A 20,291-nucleotide genomic window follows, 5' to 3' on the forward strand; every position below is an offset into this window, starting at 1 on the left:
TGGCCCTCTCCCTCTCTCTCCTTTCCCCCAGTGGACCATTTATTAGCAGCAGCATTTGGTCTTGGCCCTCAGTCTAAAGTTGCTTAGAGAGGGCTCTAGGAAGGGTGCTGAGACCTCCACAACAGATAGGAGGACAAAACCAAAAGGAAAACCAGTATTAGTCAAGAGTGAAACCTTCTACAAGGCTCCACCCCCAGAGAAAAGCCCTCCTTACTTCATCAGTTGTGGGGGTCCCTGGTCTTCCTGCCTCTCCACCCACATAACCTAAAGGGAAGCCTGACTGTTGACATTTCCTACCCACTTAAACAGAACCCACAGTCAGCCCTCCCATTCCGGAGAGAGGTTTGTGGGGGAAACAGATAGATCAACACAATTGCAGAGGAAACTCATGCCATCTACCCATAATAACCAACACAGGTTTTCATTCATAAATAAATAAATCGCCAAGCATTTGAGAAAAACTAGCAACATAATGAAAAGGACCAAAATAAACAAATGGAACTGACCCAGAGGAAAGAGAGAAAATTAAGGGAATTGAAGAAAATGTAAATATATTCTGACATATATTGCTAGAAAAGCTAGCCAAGCGCTATTCTCCCAGGTTACAACTTCCCCTTCTATCTCTTTAAAATAATATTTAGTAATTTGGCAAATATTTACTAACTCCTTACAATGTGTCAGGAACCAAAAGTTCTGGGTTTGTTTTTGTTTTTGTTTTTGTTTTAATTATCTTTTTCCTCTAGTAGCTAATGGTAGAAAAATCAGACAAGTACATTATGATATGATGTGGCAAATGCTATGATAGATTAAGCACAGAAGAGGTAGGGCACAGTGGCTCACGCCTGTGTAATCCCAGCACTTTGGGAGGCCAAGGCATGTGGATCACCTGAGGTCAGGAGTTCAAGACCAGCCTGGACAACTTGGTGGAACCTCGTCTCTACTAAATTTACAAATATTAGCCAGGCAGAGTGGTGCACGCCTGTAATCCCAGCTACTCGAGAGGCTGAGGCTGGAGAATCACTTGAAACCGGGAGGTGGAGGTTGCAGTGAGCCAAGATTATGACACTGCACTCCAGCCTGGGTGACAAAGCCAGACTCTGTCTCAACAACAACAACAAAAAGATTAAGTACAGAAGAGAGCACCTTGTCAGCTGGAACGGAATATTTCACTTAAACATTAATAGATAGCTGGGCGCTGTGGTTCACATCTGTAATCCCAGCACTTTGGGACACCGAGGCTGGCAGATCATGAGGTCAGGAGTTTGAGACCAGCCTAGCCAATATGGTGAAACCCCGTCTCTACTAAAAAAAATTTGTAAAAATTATCCAGGCGCGGTTGCGCAAGCCTGTAGTCCCAGCTACTTGGGAGGCTGAGGCAGGAGAATCGTTTGAACCTGGGAGATGGAGGTTGCAGTGAGCTGAGATCGTGCCATTGCACTCCAGTCTGGGCGACAGAGTGAGACTTTGTCTCAAAAAAACAAACAAACAAACAAAAAACATTAATAGATAAGACAGGAGAGAATTAGCCTTGGCACACGAATAACATGAATAAGCACAGCACACTTCAGGAAATAAAACTAGCTTAAAATGTTTGAGACCTAATGAGTCATAGACGATGAGGAGAGAAATGTGGGTAGGGGTCAACTCATCTGCCATGTTAAGAATCGAGACCCTTTCCTCTAGTCTAGAGCTTTCCAGATATATTCAGGGAAAAGAACCCTTAGGAGGCCCTTCGTACAACAAACAAAATACTGATATATTTAACTCTTTCATATGTACTGGAAATGATTTTCCAAGCAGAAATTATGACTGTGTTCTGGGTTATCAACATAAAATCACAACCACAAGCATAGTCACATCAAAAACAAACTGTTGAAGTATGATCCATTGTTTTTCTTATTTTTCCCTTGATATTTGCTACAGATCAATCACTAGCTAGCAGAAAAGTAGTAGTAGAAAAGGGTGACCAATATTTAAGAAAATTCTGTGTAAAAATAACTGAAAAATGAGACTTCAATCCACTAACTTAATTCCTTCTGTAGACTTAGAAAAAGATGGTCAATATTTGATTTTGGCTATAGACACTTGCATGCATTCCTATACATGTATACATTTCTTGGAAACTAAGTTTGATAATCATTTCTGGACGTGTTAGGCAGCTGAAGATATTAAAACGGAGCCCACTCCCTGTTAGGGAGGGACAGGCATGAGAGGTTCTGAGACAAAGAACTTCTGATGCAGAATCAGAAATCAAAAAAACAGCCTAAATTGGGAAGCTGGAAAGGTAGCCAATTGTGGCATTATGGTAGAGGACCAGGCAGAAGGATGAGAGAAAGAGAAGGCTTCAAGAATTGAGGTACAAGCAGGGCATTCTGGAGTCAGTTGCTGTCAGTGTGAAAGATGGATGGGGTGGGACAGAAAGAGAAACAAGAAGATAAGTTAGGATGGTACAATTCAGTAATCTACAAAGGAGAGGATACATGGCCCGGAGTAGGATGATGGCAGGGGCCATGGAGAGAAGTGGTGGCAACCAAGGTTTTTGGAGGAAGAAGCCACTGGGATTGGGGCAATCTGGGGCAAGAGAGAGTGAAAAATCATGAATGGATCCCAGATCTCTGACTTGGGCAATTAAGTGGATGGTGGGACAATTCACAGAGATATGGAGAATCTTAAGGGAGAACAGGTCTGGATTGGAATTAGAGTGGGGAGATAAATTAATTTTAGAGCATACCAAATGTGAGATGGCTTTGGGATATCCAAGTAGAGATTTTCAGAGGTAGCTGTGCTTACAACTCTGAAGTTCAGGACTTCAGTTATAGGTTTGAGATTTATCACAATGAAGGTGAGATTGAAACCCATGAAAGTTCATGAAACCCATGAATCACCCAATGAAACCATGGAGAACGAGAAGAGAGAGGAGGAGAGGAGAAGGGAGAAGGAAAGGAAATAGAGAGAAGGAATACCAAAGTTTTAAGGGATACGAAGAGAAAAGAGGATAACATGAAGAAGGATTCTGAGAGGCAGAAGCCCTTAAGAATAGGGTGATATAGAATTCAAGTGGGGAGAGCATTCAGGAAGATGACAACAGGATAATAGGTCAACTGAGTAATAGAGAGGTCGCCAAAAATAAACTCTAAGAAGTATTCAGCCAAAACTATTATTGAGCTAATAATGGTGGGTTCAATTTCAGGGGAATATTGTGGGCAGAAGTCAGACTGTAGGAGGCTGGGGATCAAGAAGTTGAGGCAAGGAGGTTGGACAACAACTGTTTTTTCAAGTTGGTCACATGAACAAATCTGTGACCTTCAGCCTCCCCTCCCTTGGGTCTTGGCTGAGCTGATTGCAGGGCCCCTGCAGCTCTGGCACTCTCAAGTTGTATAAAACTGACAGTGCAGAAGTCCTTGAGCCCATTTTGGCTCTCATGATAATTTTCCTTCAGTGGAACTAAGGTTACTTGTCTAAGAACCAAAGCCTCTGACTTGACTGATCAAAGTTCATCACGTGCATCGAAGCCACCTACTTGGCAGATGTAGTGAAAAGCTACATAGATCTAGGCCCAGGACAGGATGCTGGGGCGTGGGAGGAGAAGAAAGCAGGTGCTAACTATATAGATAGCATGCCTATCAGAGCAGTTTTTACGTTTCCTATTTGTCTCTCAAAACAATTTTATAGGAATCATCAAAGCAATTTTATCATGGTTTCTAGACCAGGTTTGGATGTGAGGTAGGGATTTCCACAGCTGCTTTTAGTTTGAAGGAAATCTGATAAGATGATGCAAAAGCCCTTCAGAAATGTGTAATCCTACACACTTCAGTGATTCAATTCATTGTCAAAACTTAAGGTGTTTTTAATATTGTTATTGTTCATTTGGTTTTTACCAACATGTAAGGAGTTGGCAATTATTTGTAAAACTCATGTCTTAGGCTAAATAAATTCCAAAAAATTCAGGATGAGAATTGTTTATTGCTTAATGTGTTTCAAATTTCTTCCATGCACATCTTTATTAGATCTTCACAGCAACCTATGGGATAAGCAAGACAGGGACAGGTGCAAGTGCTTCCTTTGGGTATGAGGAAACTGAGGTCTAAAGAGATGAAGTGATTTGCCCAAGGCTCACAGCAATTTATTGGTAGAGCAAAGACTAGAATTCAGATCTCTTAACTGCAGCCTATTTTCCCTATTCTGAACCGTTACATCAGCATCAACAATTATCTAATGGATTGGAACAGTGTACACAGGCAGCTTAGCTACGTCAAGTCACGATTTTTACTTTAACTTCAATTCCAGAGTCTTGGCCTGATTTCCCTCAAGACCCTACTTATCTTTGCCTTTGCAAAATTTATTTTTCTTGCATTATCTTTCCAGCTAAATTTTATTTAATAACCATCAGCATGCTTTTTTTGCTTTATGCCATGTAGACTTGACCTGAAAACCTGCCAGGCTTTCATTGAGTTTCGTGATTAAAGAAGTAAAGTTTTGAGAAGCAATTAGTTGATGGGACACCAGTCATAAAATCAATCCAAACTTTTGTTGACATGTGTTTCTTTCTCCATATACCAGGTTCCTGCTTGGTATTAGTAAGATTGAAATTGAAATAAGTCTATTGCTGGTGGATGAATTTGTCACTTTCCTTGAAACTGGTGAACCCAAAAAGTTAGACAGTGATAGGAAAATACTGCCATTGTCTGTTAAGAAGTCTATGACATTTCAAGGCAAGAATGAATATATGGAAGAAGAAACTTGTTTCTTCTTTACTAACAAAAAGGAAAGCCTGGAAGTGAATGATATGGGTATAATTTAAAAAAAAAACAAAAAACCTTTACGTAACGTTTTTGCTGGGAGAGAAGACTACGAAGCACATTTTCCAGGAAGTGTGGGCTGCAACAATTGTGCGCTCTTAACTAATCCTGAGTAAGGTGGCCACTTTGACAGTCTTCTCATGCTGCCTCTGCCACCTTCTCTGCCAGAAGATACCATTTCAACTTTAACACAGCATGATCGAAACATACAACCAACCTTCTCCTCGATCTGCGGCCACTGGACTGCCCATCAGCATGAAAATTTTTATGTATTTACTTACTGTTTTTCTTATCACCCAGATGATTGGGTCAGCACTTTTTGCTGTGTATCTTCATAGAAGGTTGGACAAGGTAAGATGAAACACAAGCCTTTATTAACTAAATTTGGGGTCCTTACTAATTCATAGGTTGGTTCTACCCAAATGATGGATGATGGCAGAAACCAAATAGAAGAATGGTCTTGTGGCATAATGTTTGTTGCCTAGTCAATGAAGTCTCATATTCTTGTCTCTGGTTAGGATCTTGTGATCTGGAGTCAGACTGCCTGGGTTCAAATCTTGGCTCTGCCCATACCATCTCTGTTATCCTGGGGCAAGTGCCTCAGTTTCCACATCTGAGAAATGGGGATGGTATTGGTGTCCATTTCACAGATTAAGTGAGTTTAGCCTTGTAAAGAGCTTAGAAGGGGGTCTGATACATAGTAAGCACTATGTACGCACTAGCTATAATTATTTGCAAAAGTTCTGCTTTAAAAGTAAGCTTTTTTTTTATGGAGACAGCTTTTTTCTTTTAAATTTCCAGCTAGGCAAGAAGAGCGTCAATTTGATCTAAAATTTCATAGTGCTTCAGATTAACATAGACATGGATAAGTCCCAGAATTTGCAGTCTTTTAGTAAAAGTAACGTTCTCTGTATAATTCTTCGCAAGCACTGATTGTAGTTGCAGGATGCTCAGTTTCCCTCTGAGATGTTTTACATTTTTAAATGGTTAGATTTGCAGGAACAAAAGAGCAGAGTAACTTAGGCTGTTTTGCATTCTTAGGAAAAGAAAACCATCAGGATTTATTTTGTTTTCATGTATTTTTTCACTTCCACTGAGGAGTATAATTGGCTGGTGTTGACAAAATACCAATCATAGATGTAAAGGAGAAAGTTGATTAGTTTTCTGGCTGTTCCTAAAATTCTGGATGCAGGAACTGTGGCTAGAAAGCATCTGGATGATTGCACTTTATCAGGGATACTTGACTGTCCTCTCTTAGGATCTGGACCTAGAATTAATGTCATGAGATTTTTCTAACAGGATAAGGTGAGGTAGTGAGGGCTGAAGTCATCCACTGGGTTATCCAAATATTAGGTTTCACTGCTGACAAAAGAGGGGGCTTCTGGTCTGGTTGGTTATTTGTGTTTGGCCTGATGTGCTCTGTCAATCAAATGTCTGGACATAGGCCTAGCTTCTAAAGGGGCAATAGTGACCTCAGTGGACTGATATTTACCATACTATTTACATGTGCTCTTAATGACAGCAGAAGCTGCCAGCTAACTGAATCTTGTTTTGAATCTAAAAAATCTACTCTTAAAGCAAGAAAGTGGTATAAAATTAGTTGATAATGCAAGTGAATTCTATACACTTAATTATTCTAAGACATTGGAAAATAAAATATCTTGTTACTTTGAGGATAAAAGATGATTTCTTTAAAAATGCAAATGTTTTCTACAAATACTAAAGTTAAAAGGGAGAGAGATGTAATTATAACTCGTTAACTGACACATTGCAAATTAACTTCTTTTTATAAAGCACTGCATCACAAACACTAAAATGAAGTGGGCAAATTAGCTCTGCAGAAAACTATTTTCTAGGCTGATGTTTATAATGACCAATCATTACTGAAGCAATGAGAAATGTGACAATTACAGAATATTGCTGCTATAGTATATTGAAAAAATACGCATTTTGTAATGAACATTTAGTAGAATAGCTCTGATTTCTACCTGGAGTTTCTGATAACATGACATCTTAATTGCTGTCTTTCATAGATTTTTAAACTGCAAATACAAAATAGCAATCAGCCAATATAATAACTTATTATTCCCCATTTATGCCTGAAAGTCCTCCTCTTGTTGATGCCATGGAAATGAATGTAGAGGCAGATATCATTAGCTGTATTCTCCCTCCGAATGACATTTATCATATCCTTGTTATTTCAAAATAGATAGAAGATGAAAGGAATCTTCATGAAGATTTTGTATTCATGAAAACGATACAGAGATGCAACACAGGAGAAAGATCCTTATCCTTACTGAACTGTGAGGAGATTAAAAGCCAGTTTGAAGGCTTTGTGAAGGTAAGCAGCTTAGTTGCTGGTAAAAGTGTCATTGAAATGTTTTACTACATTTGCTAGATCGGGAAACTGACAATGCCAATGTTTAAAGATTGGTTATAGACACAGACACACACACACACACAGAGACACACACACATACACACACATATATATGCATGCAGATATACACACATACATGGGTGTGTGTGTGTGTGTGTTAAAAAAAAAAGACACTCTCTGGGGAAAATACACCCTTGGGGCACAGTCACACATATTTGTGAGCTTACATATGCAGCTACCACTAGGCAAAATGATGAAGTCCACCAAGCTTGGTTTTTGCATTTCTGCGTCTCCCCATCCAAACCTTGATGCTCTCCCACTGGGGACCCAGAGTCTGATCCCCATTTCCCAGGGAAGCAACAGTCATCGACAGCTGCCATGGCAGCAGGCCACAAGTGAAGGGACACCTGAAGACTGGTAACAGTCTCTGGTGCTTCTCTGATGATGGAATTTTAGATGTCCTGACAGTGAGATCTTTCCCTTTTACTGGGGAGAGAGGTGCAGGGAATAAGTAATAGACATTCTCAGTGCCGCTCAAACCAGACTCCATATAATATCACTTGCTAATGAAGCCCGCCCACTCTATGGCTGGTCATGACCAGAGGCACAGAGGGTTCAAAGCCTTTTAGCCCACCAGGCTGGTAGCTAGCATGAAGTCACTGCAGTGACTGTGGCTTATAACAGATACCTAAAACAAGAATTTTTAGAACCTTTACATTAATTCCGTCATCACAGACATGGGGTCTAGGGGCTCTTCTCCTGAGGCAGAACATCAAGAGTTCTTTCTGCCTATGTCCCTTTCAGAACACTGAGTCAAATACCCTTGGGCCTCGGCTCACTTAGGGGTCATTTCTAGGAGGCAGCACTCCACATTGAGGACAGTTCTGGGCCAGGTGGGTGGGTATCTGGGTAAACCAACAGGAATTAGTTCTCACATATAGATGATGTGTAATTTAATGCAGGCGTAAAAGATTTAAGATCTTATTTCTGATCTTATTCCTGCCCTCCTGTACTGTACCGAGGTGCCATTTAATTCATTAGTGAAGACTCTAACCGCTTATTCCCGAGTCACCTATGGAGAACAGAATGGGGCTCAAATCCGCTGCTTGCTTTCAGGTTCTTTACACTAATCTAGGCTTTAGATGAAACTCCTAAACCCTTTCTTTGCAAGACTGGCCGGCTAGGAAAATGATTTGAGTTTCTTCGGTTCTTCGAGGATTTGGGCCAGTATTACAGAGTATTGGAAGATGTTACCAGTTTAAATGTGAATAAAGGCACTTTCAAAACAATGGTTAATAATCCAAATAACAGACTGAATGTGCTTGGCTATGCGACTTTGGTAAATAACTTCATCTTTCTGGGCCTCAGTTTTGTCATCTATAACATGAGAAGACAGATTATCTGTAAGGGCACTACCAGCTCTGACATTCTATAATTATGTGATAAGCCTTCAGTTCCCTCCAGTGGCAGTGAGAGTGGCTTGTCAGTCCCCCTCGTTTCTTACGGAGACTTTTACAGTTGAATTGTCAATTCCTCACGTCATTATTTCAGGTTGGCTATGTATGCAAAGCTCCCAAAATCAGCTACCGAGGATAGGAGTAAAGAAAACAGTCAGTTTGGCCTCTCTGCTTATGCTTGTATGAAAAAAGTGACAGCTCCAAAGTTTCATATTCTTAAAAGGCAGATCTTCTCAGGCATGTCAGCCAGGGCCCCAGGGATCTCCTCCCTACATGCAACTAAGAAGGCCCCTTGTCTCTACTGCAGCAGGTGTGGAACCCTAGTCAACACCACCTATACCTAGGATTATGCACAATGAGTAGATAAAAAGTCCTCCAGCTACCCAATCCTCCCCCAAAGACGGATCCCCTTTCCAATACACTTTCCCCCAAATTTCTCACTCTAAAACAAAATTTTAGACTTTGAAAAAACTCAATAGGCCAATTATAGAATAGCTCCAGATTAGATTCATATTTTCTTAGCTAATGTTAGTAGGCTTTCTTTCCGGGCCACAGTCTGGCTGCACCTAAGAAATCTCAAGTTTGAATTTGGAGTCTTTGAGTCAGGGCTTGATGGTGTCTTAGAAGTCATCAGATCCAATTCTCAATCCACAACTTCAGTCTTCTCTCCACCTCCTGACTAAGTGGTCATCCAATCTCTGTTTGAACATCTCTAGTGACAAGGAACTCATTATCTCTGGAGGCAGGTAGCACCAATCTGTCATTTTGGGGGAAAGATGTTATTCAGGGCTCAAGTGAGGATAAGCAGAGGTATTATTTTGAATAGTATAATTTCATATTAAAACTTGCAACCTACCACACCTCTGCTAGATGTTCAGTTCCATGATTATTTGCCCACCAATGCCTGTGATGCCTTTGAGAGAGTCAAAGCATTTCTATTTCAAGTTAAAGGGCCACCTGTCCATACCTGCCACATGGAACTCCCACTAAGAGAGAAATAACTCATTCTGGATTTTCTGAAAGTCCACTTTAAAAAGTATTGCAGTTGAGGTGGGGAGTGAAGCAAGAAAAAAAAAGGCTCTGGGGAGTGTGGCTGGGGGAAAGTTCACGGAAAGGCTAAGTTGGGCTCATGAAACACGAGCTTTGCTGACTTCATGTTTTCATCTTGGCCAGGCCTCAACACCAATGCAACAACTTAGCCTAAAAGTATCTCAATCTTGATCACCACACTCTACTTTTTGAAAAGACACTAAATAGTCATTTGTTTACTTGTGATCTCACAAACATTTTCCTGTCACCACATCTTCATAGTGCCGCGCTTCAGCTCAAATGGAAAGTTGAAGCTCCGGGGCCCGTGTGAGCGTTCTGAGGCTCAGGTTCCCCTGGAGGCTCTATGAACTACGCCCTTAAATCTGGCAACTGAGCTGAGCCTACAGCCAGCACTCAACAGTGACAACACAAATTCCTTCTGGAGGAGGAAATAAAAGGAAGGGTCCTGTAGACAACTGATTCCAGGAGTGGGAAGGAGCACAGGACTTTGATTATCATAAGATGTGAAAATACTACTGTCTTCTTCCCTTGTGTGCAGAGGATAGACAGATGGAATAAGCTAAGCCCAGCCTATGAATGCCATCTCACAGTTTCCACTCTTGGTTTAAACCTCAGCTTCTTTGGGTGACCTCATACTGACCAGTTAAGCCCTCCAGGCCTTTTGTTCAGTTTCTTTAAAATGGCAGCAATAGCCTTTGTCATCTTCCAGCCTGTGTTGATGGAAGTTCCTGTTAGCTTCTTTAAATACCTCTAGGCTTCCTTCAGTTTATAAGTGAAAAGAAACCTTTTAAGAAGTGTCGCATTTGCGTTTGAACATCAACACCATTGGGAGATGACCTGTGTTTCTGAAATGCTGATTATTCTAAATAAATACAGTGCAACTATCAATAAGAGAATCTCTTCAGCCCATTGAAAGGGATAGCAAAATTAAAAATGTCTGAGGGTCTTTTCATAGTCTGGCATTTCTCCCCCAAGGTCAAACTTACTATTATCTTTTCCTACAGGATTTCAGACCAAATTTATTCTAATAGATACACACTATGCTTTATGTTTAATAATATTCCATATACCAGTTCCCAGGGTAGAATCATCTCCCCATTCAGCATTATTTGTCAATATCTGTCAAAGCCAAGGAGGTTGGGGTCATAGGAAGGGTCAGGATCACAGCCTCTGGTCTGGAGAGAGCACTGGAATGGAGATAATAAGGCCTGGATTTTACTTCCAGATTCTCCCCTGGGCTTTCTGGGTTGTTGGCTCATCTGTCAGATCCATGGACTCCCAATTGGCATGATGGAATTAATGACAGGATCTGAGTCTATATGATAATCCTCACCAGAAACAGACAACAGAGTAATGACAGATGCAAAACGAATGATAATTTTAAAACACCACAGCAGAGCCCCTGTCAAAATGACCTCTTGCAATGCTTCTTATTTTAGGCTATAATGCTAAACAAAGAGGAGACGAAGAAAGAAAACAGCTTTGAAATGCAAAAAGGTAGGTTTGCTATTTACTAATTTCTATGAATGCCTAAAAACTAAAAGGAAGCTTTAGGCTGATCATATTGAACAACCCAGTGTTGTTGCATCAGGGAACTTTTGGCCCTGAAAATAAAACAGGAACACAATTGTCAAATTGACATCTTCTCTGGTCCCTGTGATTTGGAAAGACTTTGTACATATATATTTATGAAAAAAGGATATGTTCCTTTAATGCCGATAATACCAAATCTGAAGAAATCCCATTATGTTCAATACCTTAATAGAAGCAACCATACAGCCTGATACCACCTACAATGGAATAAGAAGACAGGAAAGTCATCATTTGGTAACAGTGGCATTCATCACTCATTGATAACAGTTTTTCATGGGGCACAGTGGCCGGTGGAGCCTCTGGGATCAAGGAGTGACAATGTCACAGTGTTCTATTATTTGCCCTGTTCTTAAAGTCAGAGCATCCTGAACATCTCAGGGTTGGAAGAGACCTTGAGAGTTCTCAAATCCAGCATCATTCCCACAACAAAAATCTCCTTCACAATAGCACTGACCGTCCAGCCTCTGATCAAACGTCTAGGGATGAGGCACCTTCCACCTCATAAGGCAGCCTGATCTGTCTTCGAATGGCTCTAACAATACTAAGATTACTATACTACTCGAGAGAAGTCTTTCCTCCTCAAGTCAAACTTTGTTCCTATAATCTCCACTCACTGGTCCCAGTTCTGCTCTTTGAGGCCGTAGTAAACAAAGTATAATTGCTCTCCTACCCAGCAGCTGTCCAGATATGGAAGACAGCAATCATGGCGGCCAAGCCTTGACTGAGCTTTTTCTTCTCCAGGCTAAAGATCCCTGATGTCTTCCACTGTTTCTCCTATGACCCTTTCCAGGCCCTTTCTTCTGCCACTCACCTCCTTTTCTTGGACACACTAACTTTTTCCTGTTCTTTTAGAATGTGGCACCGCAAATCAATACAATAATGCCTGAAATGATTTTAGCAGCAGATTATGGGAAAGAGGGGGTGTTGTTAGAGAGAATATTATATCACAAAGTTGGTGAACATGATGTTATGGCTTCTGCAAATTTAATACACACAAAAACATACATACATACAGGGATAGAGATACTATTTTCTGAGGCAAAGAGAGTACTCAGACCTTGCCTTAACTGTTGTTCTGGATACTAAATGGACATCCGACTTCCATGAAGGTTTTATCTTCAGAATGACTGCAAGATATGTTGAATAATAGTACCACGCTGTCTGTTAATTACAGAGAAATCTGAGGAAACAGTTTATGCAGATGCTGCCTAGAAGTCTTCAGGGAAATGATAACATTAGCCAAACTGGTCATTTAGGTCATGCAATTTAACTCAACATTTATAGGGCACTTACAAAGTGCCCAATATCAGGCTCATAACTGGACAAAAAGAAACTTCCACACAGTGTCTGCCCTTAGAAGATTGGCACATCTCATTAGGGAGCAGGGCTTTAACACAAGAAATAATTAAAGATAGATACAATAGTTCGGCCAGTTGCTTGACCAAATCAGAAACCATAAGAATCTTACTAAGTGTGCAGACTTTGGAGCCCACTAAAATCCCCAGTGTATGGAGTTGTTCCTAAAAGCAAGATTCACGGTATGTTTAATGAAGACCAGTGTTTTTAGCCTGTGTCAATCTATGCAAAATGGAATCGAGTATTGATCAACTGTTAGGAGAATGAGATCGGTGGAAACAGCCAATTCAATTACTCAGATATTAGAAACCAACTTTTCCTTCAGTGGGAGAGATGTCAGACCATTTTATCTTTCCTTTTACATAATCTATTTTTGCACGGTCTCTATTACACAGTTGTAGAACTGGACCAGATAGTTTTGTGGGCAGTTTTTGCATTATTTTAGCCTGACAGTTTTTGGTTTCATTTCAGGTGATCAGAATCCTCAAATTGCGGCACATGTCATAAGTGAGGCCAGTAGTAAAACAACATCTGGTAAGTCACACAGCATCTGAGCGGTAGCCACCCAAGGGGAAAGGCTGGGATGCCGAAGTCATGTTACCTAATGGTTAAAAACTCCTCTTTTCTCCTGGGACCCAATTTACAAACCTACCCCTACACTTCTCCTATTCCCTTCTTTGTCTTCAAAGTGAGTTCAAATGCACAAATGGGACTTAGAGGGACAAAAGGAGGTGGAATGCAATCTCGATGTTCTCATTATGTTCTTGCTCAATGGCTGATTCTAAATGATGAATTACTGGGTGGAGGGACCATTATTCTGACAACATAGAAGAAATGGCAGGTAGTGACCTCCTGACTGGGAGCATCCCTCCTCCTAACCCCTCTTCACTGTGTGGAAATGGGCCTCATGGGGTATTTCCTGCCGTCTGTCAACCCCTGTATGATTAAGCTCAGCCTCACTGAGGCCAACATCAGGGAAATTAAAGGTAAAATCATTCTGTAAAGATCAATAAGTCCCAAGACGTTAGATTTTCCAATGAAGTAACAACAGACGACATATTGTGATCTTTTCAACTCTGAACGATTTTATTTCCGTATACGTTCTGCCACCATTCTAGCCTTTAGATATTTTTTCCCAAAAGTGTATCTTGCGATAACTAGTGCCGAAGAATATGTCGTATCTGATAAATGGATGGAAACATGCACGCTAACATAAAGTCCTCCATCAACATAAAGGCAAGAGCGTCAGAGGAGTCTTTGAAAAATTCAACAGAGTGCTCCTGAATGGAGTTCTAAGCAGTGCATGTGTGTGTGCGTATGTGTATGTGTGTGACAGAGGGAGAAAGAGAGATGGACAGAGAGAGAGAAAAGACACTGCTTCATCTCTGAAGTGGCTTGGGCTTCTCAGTAGGTGTAACACATGGACAGTTATCATTATCATGGACCATGGTACCAAAGTAAGAGCACTGAATAGGGAGTTTTTGAACGCTGGGATTCAAGGACCATGACCACTGCTTGCTGGGTGACCTTGAGCAAGACCCTTTACCTATGCAGCAGTTTTCTACTTCACCTACTTTACAGGGTGGCTTTGAGCATCAAATCAGCTAATGTGGCCGAAAGTGATGCTGTCAAGTGCTGTACAACCATAAGATGACACTACTTAGTTTGCTTCACCATGGCTTAGATGTCAAAAGGGTGACATAAAGCCCCTCATTAATACCAGTTAGTTACACAATATTTAATAATTTTGTCAAGTACCCCTTCTCTCTTCTGGATCAGATGACAACAACAGAGAAATCTCCTAGAAGAATAGCTTCCCACTGGTCTTTTTTCGCCTGTATCTAAACCCTTGATCTTGGATATATTTCATAGAGCTCAGATTCTCCCAAAAGGCTTGTAATGGATATCAGTCCTACAAGATCTTACAGTCTGCATCACAGTAGGTTTCCAGGGGATCAGATGGGAAGACAGTAACATTCCACCCCCACTCCAGTCCCAAACCTCTTCTTCCTACCTAGCCATGCTGCTAAAATCTTGCCCTACATCCCACAGCAAGTACTAAAATTAGGTAAGGATGTACCAAAGTAAACTTACTGAACTAAAAGATTGAGAACCTGCCCTTTTTTTCTCAATAAAATGGTTCAAAAAGGCAAACATTCTAATGAAGCATTGTTTCTGGAGTGGTCTGGAGGGCCCAGATCTGTCAGGCATTTCAGGATGCCTCCCTATCAGTAAAGGGCGAGTCTTAGCAGGTGGGATCTTGTGCCCTGATAGACCTAAGACTATCGAATAGGAATTATTTTTTAAAAAGCTCAAGGAAGCAAACACATCAGTACTTTCACTTTTCCTCAACCCTCACCCCCATCAGTCAGTCTAGCTTTCTGTGGGAGCTGAGATTTCAAGTCGGGTGCACACACTACTTTGAACCCACTCAACATCTCAGCCGAGAAAATGGCACACTGTTGGTGGGTACTCTGGCTTAGCCACAAGAATACTGGTACTTTCAAGTTGGTGGCACCCACTACAATGGGAGATCAAAACATACCGTGAAATGAGCACACAGTTTATTTTCATACTTCCTTGACTAATTTTAGTCCTTGCTGGGAGAGGCAGATCAGGTTTGCAACAGCATGATCAGGTAGGAAGAAATGGGGTCTTTTCTCTGTGCTGAGGCTGAGCTAGGTAGACTGACAACTCTCTGACTTTGTAAAATTCAAGGCAAGCAAGGCATTCATGGTAATATTAGCAAAAATTTGGTCTGAGTAATTTGGTATGTATAATTTATGCTGTCAAATTTTGAAATCATTTGTGCCTTCTTAAGTTCAAGGCAAATTGGCTATAAGAACTCTAACAAGAGAAAGAAACTCACTGTGATCTCTTACTTTATTTAATCTTCACAAGTCTCTGAAATATGCTCCAATATGAGCCCCGTGTTGCAGATGAGGAACTGAAGCTCAGGGAGATTTAGAGACTTGCCCAAGCTTAAATAGAGCCTGGATTGGAACATGGCTCTGTCTGACTCTGAAGCCCATGGAAGCGGCCTTGAGAATCCATTCCTATACAAAGCCAATATCCAACATTAAACTATATTTTTTGTCAGAATGTGAACCATGCTCTGCTTCACCTCACCACAAACTTTCCCTCTCTTTGTAACAGTGTTACAGTGGGCTGAAAAAGGATACTACACCATGAGCAACAACTTGGTAACCCTGGAAAATGGGAAACAGCTGACCGTTAAAAGACAAGGACTCTATTATATCTATGCCCAAGTCACCTTCTGTTCCAATCGGGAAGCTTCGAGTCAAGCTCCATTTATAGCCAGCCTCTGCCTAAAGTCCCCCGGTAGATTCGAGAGAATCTTACTCAGAGCTGCAAATACCCACAGTTCCGCCAAACCTTGCGGGCAACAATCCATTCACTTGGGAGGAGTATTTGAATTGCAACCAGGTGCTTCGGTGTTTGTCAATGTGACTGATCCAAGCCAAGTGAGCCACGGCACTGGCTTCACATCCTTTGGCTTACTCAAACTCTGAACAGTGTCACCTTGCAGGCTGTGGTGGAGCTGATGCTGGCAGTCTTCATAATACAGCACAGCAGTTAAGCCCACCCCCTGTTAACTGCCTATTTATAACCCTAGGATCCTCCTTATGGAGAACTATTTATTATACACTCCAAGGCATGTAGAACTGTAATAAGTGAATTACAGGTCACATGAAACCAAAACGGGCCCTGCTCCATAAGAGCTTATATATCTGAAGCAGCAACCCCACTGATGCAGACATCCAGAGAGTCCTATGAAAAGACAAGGCCATTATGCACAGGTTGAATTCTGAGTAAACAGCAGATATTTTGCCAAGTTCAGTTTTGTTTCTTTGCGTGCAGTGTCTTTCCATGGATAATGCATTTGATTTATCAGTGAAGATGCAGAAGGGAAATGGGGAGCCTCAGCTCACATTCAGTTATGGTTGACTCTGGGTTCCTGTGGCCTTGTTGGAGGGGGCCAGGCTCTAGAACGTCTAATACAGTGGAGAACCGAAAAACCCCGCCCTGCCACCCTCTCGGACAATTATTCATTCTCTTTCAATCTCTCTCTCTCCATCTCTCTCTTTCAGTCTCTCTCTCTCTCTCAACCTCTTTCTTCCAATCTCTCTTTCTCAATCTCTCTGTCTCCCTTTGTCAGTCTCTTCCCTCCCCCAGTCTCTCTTCTCAATCCCTCTTTCTCTCTGTCTAACACACACACACACACACACACACACACACACACACACACATACACACAGACACAGACACACACACGCACACAGGAGTCAGGCCGTTGCTAGTCAGTTCTCTTCTTTCCACCCTGTCCCTATCTTTACCACTATAGATGAGGGTGAGGAGTAGGGAGTGCAGCCCTGAGCCTGCCCACTCCTCATCATGAAATGACTGTATTTAAAGGAAATCTATTGTATCTACCTGCAGTCTCCATTGTTTCCAGAGTGAACTTGTAATTATCTTGTTATTTATTTTTTGAATAATAAAGACCTCTTAACATTATCGTTGTTATTTGAGTACCTAAAGCTCCCAGCCAGGTTGGGGAAAGAGGAAGCATTTGGAGGGAATTTTCCCAACCTTTGTGATGTTTTCATAAACTTTGTTCTCAAGCTACTTATAATATAAAATATCTTGGTGGCAGCACACTTTCTGGAAGTCCATGACAGCCTTTGATGGATGATGTGCTAGCCTATTCAGTGAAAAGCAATCTAGGTCTTTATTTCCAGCTTCTTCTGAAAAAGTTGCAGGAGATTGAAAGAACTTTTTTTATTAATCACAGCCAAGTGAGGCTGGAGGGGGTCCTTAAATAAGGAGCAGTGGCATAGCTTATTAACAGCTGTCTAGGTGGTTCCACTTAGGCAAGAGGAAATGGAGCTGGGAAAACCTGAGGGGAAGTATTGGCCCCCCAGTCTTCCACTGAAGTCAATGGAGCCATTTCTTGTCACCTCCAATAGAGGAATTTTTCATGTAAGAAACCCAGAGTGACGTATTCATCTTTACCGGGTAAGTCCTACATGCTCACTGTTGGTTATCTCCCTGGGCTCATGGTTTTAACTTAGCAGCACCTTCAAGCCACTAATGCCATGCCTTTTGTTCTCAACTGCCTCCTAGAATTTGCCTGCATCTCCAAAGGGTGGGCCTAGTTCCTCAAACCCAATACATTCCAATGGAACTCTTAATTTTTCCCCCACACAATGGGATCTGTGTTCAATGTTTCCCATTGCAATGAATGGTGTCTTTATCTACCCTGTTTTTCAAGTCAGAAACCTGGCTTGACTTCACTCTCATCACCCCCATGTTCAATCCCTCCAGCCTATACTCATCAACCCTATCTCTTAAGTAGTCCTTAAGTTAATCTACTTCTTTCTATCTCTACTATTTCTATCCTAGTCCCAACTATCACCATCTCTCTTCTGGAATAGTACAGCAGCCTCCTAGATTCCCTACCGCCACTCTTGCTCCCTTCCATCCATTCTCCATGCACAGCCAGTCCCCTGCTTCTTATGAACCTTGGAATAAAGATCAAAATAATCAATTTCATCTCCTGCTGCCACCTCTCTCGGTCTCTTAAGTTCTAGCCCTCAGTTCCTCTAAGCAAGGTTACAAATGCTTTCCTACCTTAGGGCCCTGGAATGCTGTTTTCTCTTCTTGCAAGACCCATTTCTCTACCCCACTGCATCCTGCACTTAGCAAGTGCTTCACAGCACTTATCATGGTTGAAGTTTTCCCTACTATGCTGTCAGCTTCTTGAGGACCAAGACCTTGTCCCATTCACCATGATAACTTCAGCGTCTACCACAGGACCCAGCATTTAATTGGCCCTTTATTTGGTGCATGAAGGAATAAATGAATGAATAAATACAGCTGCTTATAACTCAGTAGCCCAGAAAATAATTCTGTGTGTTGGCTGAGGCAAAAATTTGCTACACTGAAAGGATCCTCATTATGTCAAAAATATCTGGATGATAAAAATGCACTCATGGAGTAAAAAATGACTGAGAATTATGCTGTAGCTAAAAATAGGTAATATGTTTTTATTATACATTTCATGATAATTTGCAAAGTAATATATGTTTGTTGCAAACTTCAATTGAACATTTTCAGCATTTTCCTATAAATGAAAAAGACTCGAGTACATTTCTGATGTACCTGTAATAGTCTGATCATAAATTATCTAACTTAGTTCCATTTTTATAATCATGTCACTTCTGCCTTCTATCTAAGGGGGAGGGTGGGAATGTTTGAAATACCCAACAATTATTTCTAGATAAAGAGAAAATAAACAAAGGATAAAATATTACTGCCTTTGTTACTTGATGGTTAGCAAATGACCACAAAATGCAAACAGTGTGCTCTAGCAAGCTGTCAGAACAGGGGCACCCCCACTTAAACAGAAATGATATGTAAACTTTTGGGCTTCAGGAGAGAATACATTCTGTGCTACATTCAACTATTTTCACAGGGCCCAATGCAGTTGGGAACTGCACTGCTTTAGACTTTTAAAGTAGTCTGAAGTACTTTGAGACACAGAAACATGGAACTAAGTATGATTTTTATGTTATTTTTCCCTGTGAATCACATCCCCATTAAAACAAAACAAAACCAGAAATGCTCATTGTAGTGTAGTAGTTAAATCTTGAGTCAGACAGATACAGTCTTAATCTAGGCTCCACTATTAACCAGTTTTATAACTACAGGCAAGTCGTTTCACCTCCTCTAGTCCTCTGTGTCTTCATCTGTAAAGTGGGAATAAAAAGAAGACATGCTGGGCCAGGCATGGTGGCTCACGCCTGTAATCCCAGCAGTTTGGGAGGCTGAGGCAGGTGGATCACTTGAGGTCAGGAGTTCGAGACTAGCCTGGCCAACATAGCAAAACGCTGTCTCTACTAAAAACACAAAAATTAGCCCAGCATGGTGGTGTGTGCCTGTAATCTCAGCTACGTGGGAGGCTAAGGCAGCAGAATCACTTGTACCCAGGAGGGGGAGGTTGCAGTAAGCCAAGATGGTGCCAGTGCACTCCAGCCTGGGCAACAGAAGCAAGACTGCATCTCAAAAAAAAAAAAAAAAAAAAGTTTATAAAGATTCAGTGAGATTGTCCACAGAAAGTCCCCAGCAGAATCTGCTCTCTGGAGAAGATCATCATGTAAGAAGCACTAAGGTGGGTCTCTACATGGTCCCCAGCACACCTGTCTGCATTCAGTGGTGCAAGTGGACAGGGTGCCACCTTAAATGGTTGAAACCTCTGAGACCAAGGAGAATGCCTGGCAACCCAGGTACACATGAGAGCCTTTGCTCATGTACTAGATCAAAGACCACACCCAATGTGAAGCAAAGTGAAACCAAAAAAAAGAAAGAAAGAAAAAGCAAACATTACAGTAGACCTGTGGATAACAAAGACCCTTTTTTTATGGTATAGTTTTATTGTCAAAAACTGTTAAGCACTGGGGGCTTGGATTTGCCAAATTTTTCAGTAGGTTTGAGAAGATTACATATATAGATAAATAGATAGATGGATATTTATATGGAGATTTACTCTGTTGCCAGGCTGGACTGGAGTGCAATGGCACGATCTCGGCTTACTGCAACCTCTGCCTCCCGGGTTCAAGAGATTCCCCTGCCTCA

The 20,291-nt window shown here is 41.4% G+C and overlaps 1 protein-coding gene across 1 annotated transcript; it reads left to right on the top strand.

The window, feature by feature from the left end:
• The first annotated feature begins 4,903 nt into the window (after nt 1–4,903).
• CD40LG (CD40 ligand) lies at nt 4,904–17,171 on the top strand. Its single transcript, XM_054472277.1, has 5 exons — nt 4,904–5,150; nt 7,009–7,140; nt 11,126–11,183; nt 13,107–13,169; nt 15,792–17,171. The coding sequence occupies exons 1-5, from the start codon at nt 4,995–4,997 to the stop codon at nt 16,166–16,168; spliced, it is 786 nt and encodes a 261-aa protein (XP_054328252.1). The 5' UTR covers nt 4,904–4,994; the 3' UTR covers nt 16,169–17,171.
• The last annotated feature ends 3,120 nt before the right edge of the window (nt 17,172–20,291 follow it).

The sequence above is a fragment of the Pongo pygmaeus genome, chromosome X (assembly GCF_028885625.2).
Source record: "Pongo pygmaeus isolate AG05252 chromosome X, NHGRI_mPonPyg2-v2.0_pri, whole genome shotgun sequence".
NCBI lineage: Eukaryota > Metazoa > Chordata > Mammalia > Primates > Hominidae > Pongo > Pongo pygmaeus.